Source organism: Branchiostoma floridae, chromosome 3, assembly GCF_000003815.2.
Source record: "Branchiostoma floridae strain S238N-H82 chromosome 3, Bfl_VNyyK, whole genome shotgun sequence".
Taxonomy (NCBI): domain Eukaryota; kingdom Metazoa; phylum Chordata; class Leptocardii; order Amphioxiformes; family Branchiostomatidae; genus Branchiostoma; species Branchiostoma floridae.
In genome coordinates, this window is record NC_049981.1 from 6,484,295 (window position 1) to 6,502,265 (window position 17,971).

The 17,971-nt window shown below is 41.7% G+C and overlaps 2 protein-coding genes across 2 annotated transcripts in view; both read right to left on the minus strand.

The window, feature by feature from the left end:
• The window catches only part of LOC118411183, a 3,112-nt gene extending 519 nt beyond the window's left edge, over positions 1-2,593 (minus strand). Inside the window, exons 1-3 of the mRNA XM_035813261.1 lie at positions 2,381-2,593; positions 1,207-1,287; positions 406-504 (exon numbers count right to left, since the gene is read on the minus strand). Of these exons, the coding sequence (XP_035669154.1) occupies positions 406-504; positions 1,207-1,287; positions 2,381-2,569 (369 nt within the window). The 5' untranslated portion in view covers positions 2,570-2,593. The remainder of the gene's footprint in view (positions 1-405; positions 505-1,206; positions 1,288-2,380) is intronic.
• Positions 2,594-2,833: 240 nt separating this feature from the next.
• The window catches only part of LOC118411184, a 17,184-nt gene continuing 2,046 nt past the window's right edge, over positions 2,834-17,971 (minus strand). Inside the window, exons 2-16 of the mRNA XM_035813262.1 lie at positions 13,984-14,892; positions 13,175-13,327; positions 12,518-12,707; positions 11,880-12,016; positions 11,587-11,683; positions 9,108-9,304; positions 8,388-8,555; positions 7,779-7,901; positions 7,352-7,484; positions 6,681-6,820; positions 5,273-5,384; positions 4,338-4,529; positions 3,640-3,724; positions 3,203-3,300; positions 2,834-2,859 (exon numbers count right to left, since the gene is read on the minus strand). Coding sequence (XP_035669155.1) covers positions 2,834-2,859; positions 3,203-3,300; positions 3,640-3,724; positions 4,338-4,529; positions 5,273-5,384; positions 6,681-6,820; positions 7,352-7,484; positions 7,779-7,901; positions 8,388-8,555; positions 9,108-9,304; positions 11,587-11,683; positions 11,880-12,016; positions 12,518-12,707; positions 13,175-13,327; positions 13,984-14,892 — 2,760 coding nt within the window. The remainder of the gene's footprint in view (positions 2,860-3,202; positions 3,301-3,639; positions 3,725-4,337; positions 4,530-5,272; positions 5,385-6,680; positions 6,821-7,351; positions 7,485-7,778; positions 7,902-8,387; positions 8,556-9,107; positions 9,305-11,586; positions 11,684-11,879; positions 12,017-12,517; positions 12,708-13,174; positions 13,328-13,983; positions 14,893-17,971) is intronic.

Here is a 17,971-nt window from a genome sequence, read left to right on the forward strand (position 1 = left end):
TTCAGAACATAAAACAAGGGAATTTTTTTGGAGTTCTGTCAGGACTGTTTAGAAAATTCAACGTCCTTCCCATACCAGATGGCACATAGGGTGGCGCCCATCACCGTTTCTGTAGGCTGGGCCACACAACTGTTTTTTTTTTTTTTTTGCAATCCCTACAGCATGAAACAAGTTCACTGGTAGTGGTAAGTGTGTTCAACTTTATCATACTCTTTGCCGAATGATGAGTGCTAATCAGAGAAAGTCAACTGGTATGACAAGTATGTGGAACAAATTCATGACCAAAGGACTGCAAGGCGAAAACTTGACCATTTCACAGGTTGTCAGACTTCTAATATATCCAAAAGTCTTGAGGCTAGAATGTTGCATAAAGGTTTTATAAATAAGATTAAGTATTTTACTTACAGGCACGGCCGTTTCCTGCTCGAACTCTGTCAGTTTGTGAATCTCCGTCAACAGCTTCTCTCTGTGAAAATCTGTGTCCACGCCAATGTTCTTCAGATCCTGCAACAATAGTGTTCAGGTTGAGAGGGTTTCCTAGTTGAACTAATTCATGCTTATTCGGCAAAATTACTAGAAAAAGTTTGTTATTTGGATCATTTGATCTTAACGTTATTCTTTACTGCAAGCACTCACTGGTCCATAGTAAAACATACTATATGATACACATAACATAACAAGCTAGACTCATACAGCATTGCACTCTGTGTAAACAATTGTTCCTAGAGGTTTCTGAAGTATGTGTTATGATAGAAATTTTCTTTTATTTAGTATTTTTTTTATTTGATCTTTTCTTTATTCTTTACTGCAGTCACTAACTGGTTGATAGTAAAACAGACTATGGTGATTTTATGGTAGAAAGAATCTGACTTGAGTACATCATACGTGAAGGGATTTGAACCCCTTAACTTATTATCTAGAAACGGGAAAACGATACAGCTCATTTTCAGAGAGGTACTGTAAATGCAGAAATATTCGCGGTAGATTAATGCTCGCAGTTTTCGCGGTGGTCACTTTACCGCGAAATTAAAACCAACGCGAACATTTTTCCATTATGGTATTAGACTGCATGCAGTCTATGGTGTTACCGTGAACTTAAAACCACCGCGAAAAGTCCCTTTTTACGCTACCGCGAAATTAAATCACAACGAACTTAAATACTTTACAGTAACCTGTTAGTGATAATTTAGAGCAATGGGAATTTACCTCATTAGTCATACCAGCAATGAAGCTCGTATCTTCATATCCTTCCTTCAGGAATTTGTCAGCATACAATTTCATATAAATCTATAAGGGAACACAAAATACAGTATTTTCACAAATCGGATTTCCTGTAGATAAACAAAATACAGATAAAGTACACAAAAAACACATAGCCCAACGTCAGCTTGGAAAAAAAAATCAGCACAGGTCCACAAAAGCTAACAATATTAATGACTTCTAACATGTTTTCTGACACATAACATTTAATTAATAGCTAAGGGCAGAACCCGCCGTACGTGCAAATACGTGCTGTCTACGTGCCAATCTTTTTGGATCCGTAAGTGGTAAGTACCGCCTCTATACGAACTCGTAAGAAATCCGACAGATTTTGGAGCACGCAGACACGCTGTAGACCTTTACGTGCTTGCAAAACTGTGTGTGCCATCGGGCTGCGGATTCGCCCCCGTACGTGCTGGTACGGGCGACGCGCCTGCCCTGTACAGCCTGAACGTTTTCAGAACTACGTGGCGGACGTGGCCTCCCAAAGAAACGTACGGACAAATTGCACGTACGACGGGTTGTACCCTTTGCTTATAACAACCACTACGGTGAAAAAAATATAACGTATATAATCTCGCGCATACTAGCAGACGAACATGCCAACTACATACGAATAGAGGGCACGGATTGTGAGATACGTGTGAACGTATTGACATGGCCAACCTCAATACCACCTACAGTTGGTGACCCTTCTTCCCCGAGCTAATGAAAAGTGAGACATATATAAGAAAAGTCTGTGCTTATGGGGAAGATCATATCATCAACAGAATATATAAGAATATAATGACGAAGACGAAACTTAAGAAGGGTAGTCCTAATAGCCCTGTCACATTATCCACGATCTTCGGGTGTATCGTCCATATTCAAGATCGACAGAGGGTTGCGCGTATTTTTCAACTGAAAACCGTCTCTGTCACATATAAGCCATACTTTTCCCTGTACAATTGTTGTGCAATAACGTTATCATTATAAGCGAGGCTCGGGCGATTGCCGCAGAATCGTCGTCCGATCGAGTTTCACCAAATGTGACAGAGGCAAAAAGACAGGACTCCAGAAATTATATCTATCTCTATAATTCTCATTGACGTACTTACTAAAGATTTATATCAACGTATACCTTTTCTCTGAGTTCCTTCCTCAGCCACCTTATGACTGGAACAGGCCGTGCCATCTCGGGGGCCATGGATATCACGGACCTCTTGTTGGACACCACGGAGACCCTGTGACTCGCGTAGGTGGACCGTCTCCTGGTTCTGGGTGTCTCAGGCTCCCCCTCTATCATAGCTGTAATAGGAACATCTGACATTATGGTTGTAGTCCAACATCTAAAAGTCTTCTTTTTACATTTCAATTAAAAATAGTAAACGCCATTTATTTTGACTAGTTAAGACTTCGATGCAAGGGTATGTTTCTTACCGCTATATGAAGCCGATGTAGGTGGCGCTTTTGCGGCCACGTTTGGGATTGTGTTCTTGACGCAAAAGCGCCACCTACATCGGTTACATATAGCGGCGAGAAGCATACTCTTATATCGGAGACTTTACGATTCAAAATGAATGGCGTTTATTTGTCAGTTAGAATCTCTAAGGAAGGTGTCTGATAGACACAGGAACGTAAGCAAAGTAAGTTTATCCTGGTTGTTTACAAGCATCCTCCTATTTTTATATTCTACCAACCTGATGAAATCATTTTCGGGTGTAGACGAAACGTAGGTAATACACAGCAGATCTATATCTGTATTATTGTGCAATAAAATGACTGCAATACACAGTGTCTACCTGGTAAGGGCTGACCCACAGACGAACAAACGACTTGTCTACAGTAACCTACAATAAATGGAATAAGACCTCACTACTTTTGCTTCTTGTATGAACAATGTTTAATCAAATACAGAAAGAGTCAAAAGTATGATGGACAAAAATGTGACATAAGGACGTACTCAAGGTGTCCTGTATCTCATCGTCACTGTCTGAGTCCCACTCCTCCTCATATTCCTGCAAAGGAACTTCCTGAACTGGACTCGGTCTTTGGCAACACCTAAGTTTGATAAGCACAACGAATCATGCATTGGTTATCTGCCACACCGTAAAAGCCATTTCCCCTCAGATCTTAAAAAAAGGTGGCGATTTCTATTGATAATATCTATGGCACAGCACATTACAAACATCCCACTAGAGCAACACAGTACAGATACCCAACGTTGATACATCACTTTCTTTGTCACGTTTCATCTGCAAGCTTAAAGACGTGATGTATGTTTGTACTTTACCCTGATACACGGAAGAAGTTTTGAAATGAAATATATAGTTTTAGTAGTAAAATTAAGAACTAGACCCAATATCGATTGCTCACAAGGAGAATGTAGAATCGTCTTACCCACAAATCGTCGAAAAGAAGTCTGTAATTGTCTCGGTTAGACTCTTGTCCGCAGACTGTCCAGGTGAGTTGCCTTCTCTCGTACCTAGAGAAAATATTAAATGAGTTCAATGTTAATCAGTTAATCTAGTAGTTAATCTTCCCACGATTGAGTAAATCAAACACTAGGTTTGCTTCTTAGTGGCTGGTAATCATATTTAGATAGTGGTCTCCCAGGGATGTCCCTGGAGGATCTTCTTTCATAACTAAGTGTTTTGCAGCGAAGGGTAAAGAAATACATGACTTTGTAGTCTTACGATTAGGACCAATGCCAAAAGATTTCAAATACACCCCAAGTCTTATCAGCGAGTTTACATAGACTGCAGAGTGTCAGTATGGTGTAGCTAATGTAGAAGGGTTTGTAACATACCCCATGTCCTGTAGCTAATGTAGAAGGGTTTGTAACATACCCCATGTCCTGTAGCTAATGTAGAAGGGTTTGTTACATACCCCATGTCCTGTGGCTAATGTAGAAGGGTTTGTAACATACCCCATGTACTGTGGCTAAATTAAATGTAGAACGGTCTGTAATATACGCCATGTCCTGTAGCTAATTTACAAGAGTTCGTAACATACTCTTACTATGTCATGTAGCTAACCTAAAAGGTTTGTAACATACCCCATGTCCTGTATCTGGTGTAGAATGATTTATAACATACCCCAAGTCCTATCTGTGAGGTTACAGACACTGTAAAGAGTCAGCAGGATGTAGCCTGTGGGGAGTGACAGGAAGTAGACCAGGCCGTAGAACAGCGTGTGAAACTCCGTGATGTGAACCAGTCCCGTGATGATGTACATCCCCACCAGAGCCAGGAAGTACAGGGTGCTGATGCTGGGGTTGTACTCCTCGCCTGGATTGGAGGAACAGGCAATCATTCAATAAATCAATCAAATGATCAACCAATCATCTCAGGGCACATTGGGGGCGTAGCTTTTAACTGGACGAACACTCATTCAAGTTATCAATCAATCAACCAACCAACCAATCAACCAACCAATCAAATAATCCATCAGGGTTCCGTTTACTAGACGAAGGTACTGATCATCTAAAACAGACACGTGTGACATGCTAGAGAACCACTCTTCCGTCTACCTGAAACAAGTTGTTCATAATTAATAATTGCATTATCTTAATGTCAAACATGTCCCTACATAAGTCTCAAAAACTTATTCATAACACGTTACATGTAAATGCATGTACCACGAGATAGAGACCGCTTCACTAATCGAATATATGGAGGAGCAGGGGTTCTGTTATCAAACGTTTATCAATTGTACTATTCGTCTACGCAGAGACATACAACGGCGCCAGCAAACAGTCTGCACTCTGCTATCTCAACCGTCATGGTCAGTTCCTGTTGGCGTTGCCACAAAGAAGCTGTCAGTCAATCAGAGAATAGTCCTTTCAGTTTTCAAAAGGAACCCTGCATATATAAGGGTAAGCTCATTAATATTTATAAGCAGGGCGGTGATGAACTGATGGTAGCGGTTGAGATAGCTGAGTACAGACAAGAGACGATGTCTCTGCGCAGGAGAATGAATTGTACAAGAACAGCGATACATTGTGTCATTTTCTGTTATTTAAAGGACCTACCTGCTTGAATGCTCATGGTCATGTTCCGAAACTCGACGACCGTGTCCTCTACCAGAGACACCAGCACCAGCGTCATCAGGACGGCGAAGCATAGAGACAAGGCCATCGCCATCTGGAGCAGTAAGGACATTGGGATACCATGCAGATGTTTAGGTTGTATCTCACTGCACTCGAGGCACCGATGCGGCACTGCGGGGTTAGTTCACTGCGGCATTGTTGTGCTATTTTCTACGTTTTTTTTTTTAAGTCAGAAATTGCGTAATACGTAAAAGTATGACCTAGAAGACAGCAAAATACACACACATAAAAGGAGAAAATTTGTTCTTTATCTCTGAAATTCGTTGTGTAATGTTCAAACCCCGCAGTGCCAACCCGCTGCCTTAAGTGCAGTGAGATATGGTCTTTAGCATGGATGTTGTTAATCAGCGGTTTTACTTAACAGTATGGTAGAGCCTGTTTTTATTTTACATCACAAGATGATCCACTAGACAGTTTCTCCACTAACCCTCTATATGATCTTCTTCAAGCTAACCCGATAGCTCAGGACACATGCTGTGAATGCAAGATGTTCGCGGTGGATTAATGTTCGCGGTTTTCGCGGTGAACACTTCACCGCGAACTTAAAACCACCGCGAATATTTGTCTATAATGGTGTAAGACTGCAGTATTTGGTGATACCGCGAACTTATATCCACCGCGAAAATATCGAGTCAAAATAAAGGCACAAACAAAAATTTCCTTTTCCTGCTACCGCGAAATTCAGTCCCCGCGAACTTAAATGCATTTACAGTATCTTTTAACCTCAACTCATCAGTCGTTTCCAACACGTTATCTTTGCTCTTATTTGCACCGGTGCCCGTAGGAGATGTAGCCCTAGCCAGGCCCCTAAACCACAAACGTTGGACAGCCGGATAAAGCAGGGGTACCTCTCAGCGCGCTCACGATTAGCTTACGATGTCTACTTGTTACCGGGTCCCGAGTTTATCTTAACTCCGAGTTAGAATACCCCGGTAACCCCAGGGTGTCTCACGGGGTCATGTAGGGTCACAATCGAAAGTGAAAAAAGCCCGTAAAAGAAGTATGTTTTTCTAGTTCCATATTGAGAACTTAACCTTGAATTCACAATGGAATGGTTAAAAGTCTTACTCTGAGTTGAAATTTCTGAGTATCAAAAGCTGCTAGAGGAGTGAAGCCGGCCCAAATGTACATCTCTTGGCTGACTACACTCATTGGCCATTTTAGTACTTAGTTATACCATCGTAGAATCTGCTTTGAGATTAACCTTGAATACGTACGGCATAAATGTTGGAAAAACTGTCTACTAAAAAGACACGAATACATTATACGAAATAGAAATAGAATCGTTAGACTGCGTAACAGGCTCTATGAGTCTGCTACTTTTACTTACCCTGAGTTGAAATTTCTGAGAAGTACAGAGACAGATCATTCCGTAGAGCAGGGACACGAGAGAGAGGACGACCACTGTAGTTATGGACACCGCCTGGGCGCTGGCTAGCCCATTGTCATAGTTGAAGAACTGCAAACCACCTGACAAAGACAACAGTTGAACAGTCATAGGATGTATGTACTGGGTTGCTGACAGTGCATTTCTATATTGGCAAGAACATTACGAAATGTTTTGAAGTGTCAAAATGACATCAGATACTTTTTTCATATTTAATTATGAAAGGTATTCCAGGTAATATTTCATTTATGTTAGAAAATAAACGTAAAAATACATTGCTAGAACCGCAATTAGCATTTTTTTCAAAAATGCCTGCCACCAAATGTTTGCCACAGCAACACGAAAAAATTGAACATTTTCCAAAGTTTGTGAGATTGTTGCTAAGTAAATATAGGACAACTTAAATTTCAATTGGTAGATCTAGCGTAAGACGTTCTTACACCCCCACCCCCCTCTGAATAGGGTTAAGAACACAGTAGTGAGTGTTTGGCAGCAACACAGCAACACGCAACTGTTATTGAAATTAGTGATTCTCCAAATCGATTAGGCATATACGTCAGTGATTATCAAGTTGATAGTTGAAAGCTAAGGGCATCCTTTCTAAACAATCTTACCTGCTATAATGAGCACACAAGTGGCCGGCCCGATCAGTCCGGAAAAGAACAGCAGCCCCTGGTACACCATGAACAGGAACGACACGCTGTCTCGCTTCATCTCGTGTCCGAAGTACTTCTCAATGAGCTCAATCTGGGGTAACCAACAAAGAAATGAAATATTTCAAAGATGGAGTGATGGGTTCTAAGCTTGGGTTCTAATGCAAGTAACTGGATAACGTTACATGTACGTGTGGGATACGGTCTGTTGTTTCAGATAGCATCATTGATTTAAGATAGCTGTTGTGATGCATTAAGGAACGTCTGGCCGCAACAAACTTTATTCGTATTTCCCCAGAACTATCACAGGGTGGAATTTGTTTGCTGTCAATGTTCTGCATTTCTAAATCAAAAACAAATCATAAGTTTTTCATAGCTTTAACATTACCTGGTTAGCCACTGTTGACGGTCCCCAGCGGCGACGCTGGTTGTAGAACTCCGCAAACTCCTCCGGACAGTAGGTGCTGTCCTCGGACACAGCCGTGTACTCCAGTCGCCAACCGTTACTAACCTGGAACAAACACAGCACACTTGAGTTAGCAAAAAACAAGAAGGTATGAGGTGGCAGACTTCTTTTCCTAACCGATCGTTTGGACCTTCCCAAAATGACAAAGGGCATCACTAAGGATGTATGCAAACGTTACATATGTTGCATTCACAGAAGCATTATACACAGCAGTAAAAGCAGAATACGATACTTCTTGAGCCTCCATAGTAGGCTCTACGAGGCTCCAGTTTCACGATGGCCTGTACTCGGAGCGGCTAGCAACAACGAACATATTGCAATAGAACTATTATTCCTTCTGGAAAAGTGGCAGACTCATAGAGCCTATTAAGTAGGCTAACTCCTCTACCTTGGAGTGACATAGTAACTGTGTGATGCATCTATAGACTATGTCTTTTTCATAGATAGATTTGCCATCAGAGTAACTTTACACTGTGCCGTATTCCGGGTTACAATATATCTATTACGATAGATAAAGGCAATCGAACTTACCATGAGCGTACAGAGCCACCTGTCCTCTCCCATGTCTTTCATGAGGAACTCTCTGGCCTCGGACACTCCGCCGGCGTAGGTCCCGAGGGCCTCCCGTAAGGCCTCGGCCCGGTAGACGCTGAAGCAGCCAGGGCAGCAGAGAACTGACCCAAGGACACTGTTGGCCGTCTAAAACAAATATTAAAAGAACAAAACGTTGTGTCTTCCCGAATGTGCAGAAAAAAAAAAATGCTGCATTATCTGTATTGATCAAGAACTGCCAAGCCTCGTGAACATAGATTTAGCTTTTCGTACTGGAAGTCACGATAGAGACATCAAGCCAGCAAGGGCATCTAGCAACGTCGATAAAGATTAGACATTCAGGTAATTAAATAGATATGCCAAAAAGCAGTTACTAAAGCAACTGGATATGATTTTGGAAACGGAAGTTTCAGATAGAATCCATTATCTTTTGTTGGTGACACTGGAGTTATCTGGGAGGAACTGGTCTTGTATGCCCTAACTATTAATGAACTAGGGCATCTAGCTATTTCTAAAACTTTGTTAAACCATGTAGAAGACGAAACTAGGTCCACTATGCTAGTTATCGATAACCAGAAGAATTAGAGAAGCAAAATCAAGTATTGGTTTCGGAGAGGTAAGGGACAAAATGCGTGCGTGTGTGTGTGAGTGTGTGTGTCAGTGAGTGAGTGATGAGTATGTTACAGTAAACCTGCTTACCTTTTGGTACCAATGTCCCACGGCGTAGTCAAACTTCTGGTACCAGACCATGGGTCCGGACCCCAGGGGGTGAGTCCGGCCACAGACCGCCCCCACCGTGGGGTCCCTCCGCGCCAGGTCCAGCAGCGCTATGGCCGACTCGGGCGAGAATTTGACGTCTGCATCCGTCGCAAGGATGTACGTGTCACGGTCAAAAGCTGTAAGCAATGGTGTAAATTATAAAAACCTCAGATGTTATATTGATTGAAGTTAATAGTGTGCCTTTTTGGTAATGAGCAAAGAAAAAAAGCACTCATCTATGTTGATACCCAGGCCATTGGCACTTGCATGTCGAAAACTGCAAAGACTGGTGAAAGGTTAAGGCATTGAAATTGATAGCGTTTGGCTATAGAGCATGGATAGAGCAGAAATGCACTGAAATCCAATCTAGCCTTAAACAAAACAACACAAAGAAAGCATATGAAGTGGTCAAAGAACTTACCAAAGATAAGAGTGCTAGGCCAACTAACATACGGAGTAAGACAGGAGAATGTCTCACGGAAGAAGCAGACATCCTGAACAGATGGACAGAGTATTGTGAAGAACTGTATAATTACAAACTAAAAGTAAACCCAGCAATGCTGAACTGTCCACAGGCAGACTCTGAACTAGACTCTGACCCCATACTGAGGGAGGAAGTTGAAACCGCGGTCAAAGCGTTGAAACCGGGTAAGTCTCCAGGACCAGACAATATTCCAGCAGAACTGATACAGGCTGGAGGAGAAGACATGATCACAGCTCTCACCTCCATTTGCAATGCTATCTGGGAATCAGGGGAATGGCCAACCCCATGGACACGCTCCCTGATCATTACCTTACCAAAGAAGGGGAACTTGCAAATGTGCCAGAACTATCGTACTATAAGTCTGATAAGTCACCCTAGCAAAGTTATGCTGCGAATCATCCTGAACAGACTGAAACCAGTAGCGGAAACCATTATCAAAGAGGAACAGGCAGGTTTTAGACCGGGCAGAAGCACAAATGAACAAATCTTCAACTTAAGAATAATATGTGAAAAACACCTGCAACACCAGAAAGACCTATATCATGTATTTATAGATTTTAAGAAGGCTTTCGACCGCGTGTGGCAGAAGGCACTATGGTCAACAATGAGGAAATATAACATAAATCGCAACCTGGTTAGGACAATCGAAAACCTGTACAACAAGGCAACAAGTGCAGTCCTCCTAAATGGTAGCACTGGAAGATGGTTTCGGACAACAGTTGGTGTGCGGCAGGGTTGCCTTTTGTCCCCCACACTGTTTAATATCTTCTTAGAAAGAATTATGGACGATGCGTTAGAGGACTTTGAAGGCACTGTTACCATGGGCGGCAGACAGGTGACAAACTTACGTTTCGCCGACGACATTGATGGGTTAGCTGGGGAAGAGAGCGAGTTAATAGAATTGGTGGACCGTTTGGACAATGCAGCCACAGCCTTTGGCATGGAAATCAGTGGTGAAAAGACCAAAATAATGACAAACAATACTCACGGTTTCAATGCCACAATCAAACTTGGTGAAACAAGGCTAGAGAATGTTGCAAAATTCAAATATTTAGGTTCAATCATATCTGACGAAGGATCCCGTCCAGAAATCTTAGCAGGTCTGCGCAGACAGTAGCCGCACTAGCTAGGCTCAACACCATATGGAAGGATAAGAACATATGCCTAAGATCCAAAATTAATCTTATGCGTGCCCTAACTCTGTCAATTTACCTGTACGGATGTGAGACCTGGATATTGACAACCGAGTTACAGAAAAGAATCCTCTCAATGGAAATGAGATGCTACAGGAAAATTCTGTGGGATTACGTACTTAGACCGTGTCACTAACGAGGAAATCCGCAACAAAGTAGTACAAGCCATAGGACCACATGACAACCTCTTGACAACAGTGAAAAAGCGCAAATTAAGATGGTTTGGTCATGCGGCAAGGTCGTCGGGGTTAACAAAAACAATACTACAAGGGACAGTCCCAGGAAGCCGAAAGAGAGGAAGACAGAAGAAACGATGGGAGGACAACATAAAAGAATGGACCGGGCTGAACTTAGCGGAAGCCATAAGAGCGGCGGAGGATAGAGACAGGTGGAGAAGAATAGTGGACGAAGTCATGGTGCCCCAACGACCCACACAGAGGTCAAGGGATAGGTGAGGTGAGGTGAGGAGCGTTTGGCTAATTATGTTTTAAGGTGCTCAGTGCATAAGTGTAGGTTAACAATTGTCAATGTATTATGTGAATATTAAAAGAGATCTCTGTCTCCTTCAATCCAATGAATGATGGGCGATACCAACTTCCTTCACCTCTGACCTACTGCTTAGGTCACAGTTCCACAATGTCACGTGTTGATAGCAATCAACTCAGTTATGAAAAAATACCAAGAAATGAAGTCAATTTTGTTGAGTCGACCTGTTCAAATATGAAATGATCATTGCGCTTACCCTCCATTTGGGTCGGTTCCCTTCCTTGACTGCCCAGGACGTAGTCCAGTACGTAGGACATGTACATGACCTGACTCCACCGCTTCTTGTTCTTCACCTGGTTATTCAGGTAAGAATAGAAAAAGCATATCATCATTCGTTCTTACATTTTGTCATTTATTTTACAAAATACTAGTATACCCCAATGTATCTTTTACACGAACCGTGATATTTTCTAGCTTCTTGAGTAGCGTCATGAACAAAGCAAACATCAAACTTAAACTTGTTAAGAATTAATAGATGAAACGACCTACCTTCGTGTTGTCCTTCAGGTGAAGTGTCAAGTTCATTCCACCGTCCCAAGCGCCCTCTGACGAGTGCAGATGCCACTGCAGCTGAAGCCCGTACGGCGTCCGCCATTTTTCACAGCTTTCAATTAAACTAGGTCCGTCTAAAAGGAAATGGCAAAAAAATCGTTAATGATTAGTTCTCACAATGCCCAAATAACTCTTCAGTAAGTGAACATTAGCATATCTCATAGCTTTAAATCGTAGAAAACTGACTGTGGTCTCGGGAAATATCCTTGTTTAACACATGATGGATGGTATCCTAACAAAGTTAGAATTTCCGCTACATCAAATAGTCATTTCAGTCATGCCATGTGAATATTATGAAATAAGTAAAAATGATTTCCGGAAATAATTTCGTCATGTTGGTAGATCAGTGATGAACCTTAACGTGGGGGGATACAAGCAAAGACTCGTTTGGGACTATGCTCTCGTCGCAAAAGCGCCACCTACATCGGGCTTTATGTAGCGGCGAGAAGCAGAACTCCAGTTAGCAGCTCTGAGAAGAATGACAGGCATCGAAACGAAGTGGTTGTTTAAGTGAAAAATATAGAAAATGAAATTTATGATTCTAAATTAAGATAATACAGGCAGATTCCACTCACCCATGTCACCCATGCCATCAATGATTGACAGCAGCTGCAGAGCGAAGTCCTGAACTTGGCCGTTCTTGTAGCCGTCGTCAAAAAAGATGTGTGCCTCGAACTCAACCTTGGTGTCCTCAATTCTCTTCTTTGTCTGTGTTCTAGCGATGTCCCACAGGGAACTCATGAGCTGTTTCATCTCTTTGGCAATCTGTTAAAAGAAATTGCGATTTACTGTTAGGTGTGAAGTACGGTTGTGTCTAAGTATAAAAGATTTTGCGATTGTATAGATCCATAAGATATCACAAACATACACATATACACAGATACGTACACGGACATGCATACTGTAGATAGATACACAAGAAAACAACTCATTATTGAATTAGTTTGACTGTAATATCCAACACAAAAGTTGGACACACTCAAATTTTCGACTGAACAGCACCAGGCTCTGTCAAGGAATGAACAGTCCACAATTTTTGTTTTGAATATTACAGTCAAATTAGGTCAATAATGCCTTCTTTTAAAACAGATATATACACACATATACACAGATATACACAGACTTATACATACACATACAAACAAACAGACACCTAGCTATATACGAGCACAATAAGACAGCAATGCTGCCAAACAAATAGCTTCTTTGCAGCCTATAAGATCTGTACGAACCTCGTGATACATGGTGGTACAGATGAAGACCCGCGTTGCCTCATTTCCTTCCGGAGTTGCCTCTTCTTCATTATGTCTGGGTAGGTCAGTACGCCTGGTCAGGAGCAGCCATTGGTCCAGGAGTACAGAGTTGTAGCCTGGTGTCCATAGCAACTGTGTAACGGAAAAACGTGAGGGTTGAACAAATGTACACATATGCACAGACAGACCAACACACACAAATAGCTTTTCGTGTGCGGCGTGGCGTCAGGCGTGGCGTAACTGGTAGAGCGTTCGGCTCTGAATCAAGTGGTTGTGAGTTCGATCCCCGCCGTGCCCCGACGTTGTGCCCTTGAGAAAGGCACGCTACATGACCTTCCTCACTTCACATAGGTGTGATAATGGGTACTTGACTTCGGTCGGGGAGGTAACAGACTACCATAAGTGTATGTTACTTTCTGTCTGTACCCTGTATGTGGCTTAATTTATTAAAGTTTTTCCTTTTCATTTATCTATCAATATCATTTCTCTTCTTTGTTAAGTATGTTTATGTATACCACTACTACTCTGTATGCAATTAGCCCTCGGGCATGAATCTGCAATAAAGATTATATATTAATAAATTGCAGAACTTGAGTGCAGTACCTCGTCTGTCCAAAAGCAAAATAGAAAAAAATAGCTTTCAAATACATTTTCGGCATCGAGTATTTGTCATGTTGATGCCGAAAAATGTGTACCTAATCCACTTCTCTGTCAGTCCAAGATTAGAATACAAAACTGCCATCATAGATAACATTTAGCCATTGATGTATGTAAAGCGGAATGCCCACCTTTGATTCCTTCTCCATGACAATTGTCGGCACTTTCCACACGTCGTACATTTGCACGATCATCCCGATCATGGTAACGACAAACACCAAGCAGCACACCAAGATCGGCCTCCATTTCAGTTGTTCCCAGTCGCTAGTTTCACATAGGCCTAGCTCTTGTATCGGGGCAATGCTCACACAAAGCGGAGTTTGGATGCCAAGGATGAGGAACAAACTAACGCCCGCGTTGGAGAGAAAGATCGGCAGGAGAAATCCCAATGATTGCATCCTCATCATCAACGCTAGTACCGCGAAGGCGTACCCGAACACGCCGCACAACACATTTGTCAGGAAGGATATAAACACACTGTCGTTGATAGACACAGGAGGGATATGCCAGAGGATACACAAGGGGTCCTGTCCTCTCGTCCACGGATAGAAGAGGAAGACACAGAGAGCCCAGACCAGACATTTTACCAGGTTTGTGATGATGCCAAGCTTCCAACATGCCGTGTTATTCTGTGTTTTGTTCGGGCCAGACGAGCTACCGCGCTCTTGATCGTCTTCAGGATGGACAGAGTTGTCTTTGGATACGGAAAGTTTGTGGAGAATCGGAGTCCAGGAAACGGCCAACAACGCGAAGGAGACTAAAATGTACCCGTTTGGCTCCTTTGACCAATGCTCATCGGGTAGAACTGTAATAGCGAGACAGGCCAGAATCACCAAGAAGAGAACGAAGAGGGAGGAACCTTTGATTTTACTCTTTGTGGCCCCATCGTTGTCTCCAGTGAAGCTGAGAATGGACTTCGTTAGGACAGTGTTCATGAAGACTAAGTTCGCAACGATGAGCCCGATTGTTGGGGACGCGGGTAGAGCCAACAGAACGAGCAATGCCAATGAGAACACCTCCAATACAGCCAATAGAGTTCCCTGAAATGGACAGGAATATCGTATGGTTGTAGTACATATACATGTAGACTTGATAGATTATAGGATATAGGCATTTTCTTTCAAACATGCAGTCTCACCTGCTTACGTTCCGATGGCTATCAAATATTTTCTTCAAATGAAATAAAAAAAAAAAAAAACTCATATACCAAAGGTTCTACAAAAGTGATGATTTTGTTTTAGGTCGATAAAGAGTCATGTATTGGCACATCTTATTTTTCTCGTCCCGGATTTTATTAAGAACGTCGACTGGCCGAGGTGCCCTTTAACCCTTTCCTCTTTTGTTTTTAATGCTGATTGTTTTTTTTAAACTTCTAGTCCTCTGTGTACTGTGAAAGTTTAAAAAGGGGGAATCATGAGCAATGTAATTTAATCATTGTCTATTGATTACGCCATCGTTAGAGATTTTTCTGATCGTCCATTGTTGATAGACAGAGCTCTGCAAATAATAATGAGCGAGCGAACAATATGGCTTTATCTAACTTTCCATTTAGATAACTTTGCATCCAACACACATTGTTCTTTTAAGGTGCCCTCTCACTGCACTTGCGTCAAGCTTGCGTCACTGCGTGGTTCTTTCACTGCGTCACTGTTTTGTTATTTTCTTCGATGTTTTATAATTTAGATATTGTTTAATACGTAAAAGCATGACTAAGAAGACGAAAAAATACACAAACAGTAAGAAAATCCGCTCTTTATCTCTGAAATCCGTTGAGTTTCTTTGGAACCCCGCAGTGACGCAAGCTTGACGCAAGTTCAGTGAGAGTGCACCTTTAAGCCCCGGTCACAATCAAGAATCGTACGATTGACTGCGATGGGGGTTTTATGTTTGGTATAAGCGCAGCACGTCGTAAGTCGGGGAAGAATCGGAAGCAATGGTTTAAGTATATAAAACCGTGGTCACAAGGATCGTAGCGCATCGTACGATGAGGTCATAAGAGCGTACCTGCGTCAATCGCAGGTAAATCATAGTAAATCGGGGAGCATCCTATGACGAAAATAGAGCTGAAATGGATTTTGAACATGTTCAAAGTTTCTCCATCGTCGTACGATTTTTATTGCCCCCATAGCAGACTTCATTACGGCTATTTTTTTTCTACTGATGAATTTAAAGATTCATAAATTTTTAGCATGTGGTCATGGTTCTAGTTTGCCCTGATATTGTCGATGTTGACGAAAAAGGAAACTACATCAGTTGCAACTGTTTACTGAAGCAACCCGAGAACAAGCGCCCGTAGAAGAGCCTGCCTTCAAGGCAATATTTTTGACGTGGCAGATCCAATATCACACACAGGTAATGCATGCATTTGTTTGATGGCTACATACACGTGGGTTCATAATTAGACCAGATCTCTCGCGATCGCCTGTCTTTGGTCAGTTTACCATAGCCGTAACCACAGGGAAAACTCGAATAGAAAGGCAGGCTTATAATTTGATTTGTATGATATTATTTTTGTCTGATGGCATTTTTTCTTAAAAGCATATCATCACAAGAAAAGCAAACTATGATTTTCGAAAAAGTCTGACCGTCGTAGAGCCGGCAAGAAGGCCGATATAACCATGCTTGTACTTGATTTGAACCTATGTTTGTAAGACTCGTGTTACGTTGTGATGGTTTATTTTGATTTGTTTTCAGTAAAAGACATCATAGGAAAGTATTCAACAGATAGGTCCACATTTTGTTGGTTAAAGAAGCACAAAAGCGGCCAGGCGGCTATTCAGAAGAAACACAAGTGAAAAATCGTACGACGCTGGAAAAATTTTGAACATCATCCGATGCTCTGCGATGACTGATTTTGATTACGATTAAGCTGCGATTCACTGCGCTCATCGTACGATGTGCGGAATATGCCATCGCAAGGCCGTCGTACGATTCTTGTGACCGGGGCTTTAGACTGCGTGGGGTGGAGATAGAACGTGACCTAACAGCAAACTCTTTCCCTAACAATAAAAGTATTGACGTTCCATTTAGTGAAAGTCCTAATGTTCTCTAAACTTTCTTTAGCGTTGGCCTTGACAACCGATACAAGATGGACGTATTTGGCACGATACGCCATTACCACGACCAAAAGGCAAACAAAGCAATATCTGGGTTGTAGAGAGACTTTGACCAAAATTAGCCGGGTTGAAAAGTGAACTGTCGGTAACCTAGGTGATAAGTAAATAGTGTGCACACGATATCATGAGGTGAGTAGTGTGCTTTTATTTAAATGAGAGAAGTCTTTGTTTAGCCAATGGCTTTGTTGAATTTGTCACTTTACACTTGGCAGTTGTGTTAATCTCAATCCCTAAAAGACAAAAACGCGTCGTTAACAAGGAAGTCCGTATTATTTACATGAACAAAAAATAGTAAAAGTATTCTTGAAATTAAGAATTGATGATACTCTTAACGTTCAACTATGTATGCAGAGGGCACATTGTAAAATACAAGCTTCGAAATGGATTCATTTCAAGTTACCCAGATTTGAGAATACTTATATTTTTGAAATGCCATCTTACATTGCAGAAAGGATATTAATGAACTTAGATCAGCGTTCTGTATTTATGTCCATTTTCATTACAGGGTATCCAGCCGGCCTGTGTATTACATTTTCCCACCGGTGTGCTGATTAGTTATTGATATGAATTGATAACAATTAGCCTACTAATGGTTATAGATTGAAGTGTATAGTGTATAAAAGCATTGCGGGGGACGTTAGCTATTTTGGGAAAACTTCTTTGTTATCACTGGCATAGTGATGGCGCTTTCGTGTAAAAACGTCTGGCTTGCTTTAAATAAAATGATATGTTAAAGTGACATGACAAGTTTTTGTAGAGGTGTATGCATCTAAAAAGCTGTTTGAAGATATCAGGTAAAATAATCTATTGCTCAAGCCCTTAAGTTTTATACTTTTGTCTTTGTCAGACGCTAATCTTTAATTAAACAAACAACGTACAAACAGGTCACCAATGTTGGGCGTTTCAATGTGAATATATCATTGCAAACATAATAGCCCTATTAACGTCCTACTAAAAAAACATCACTGGCACATCCACTGCACAATATATGTAATTATACCTC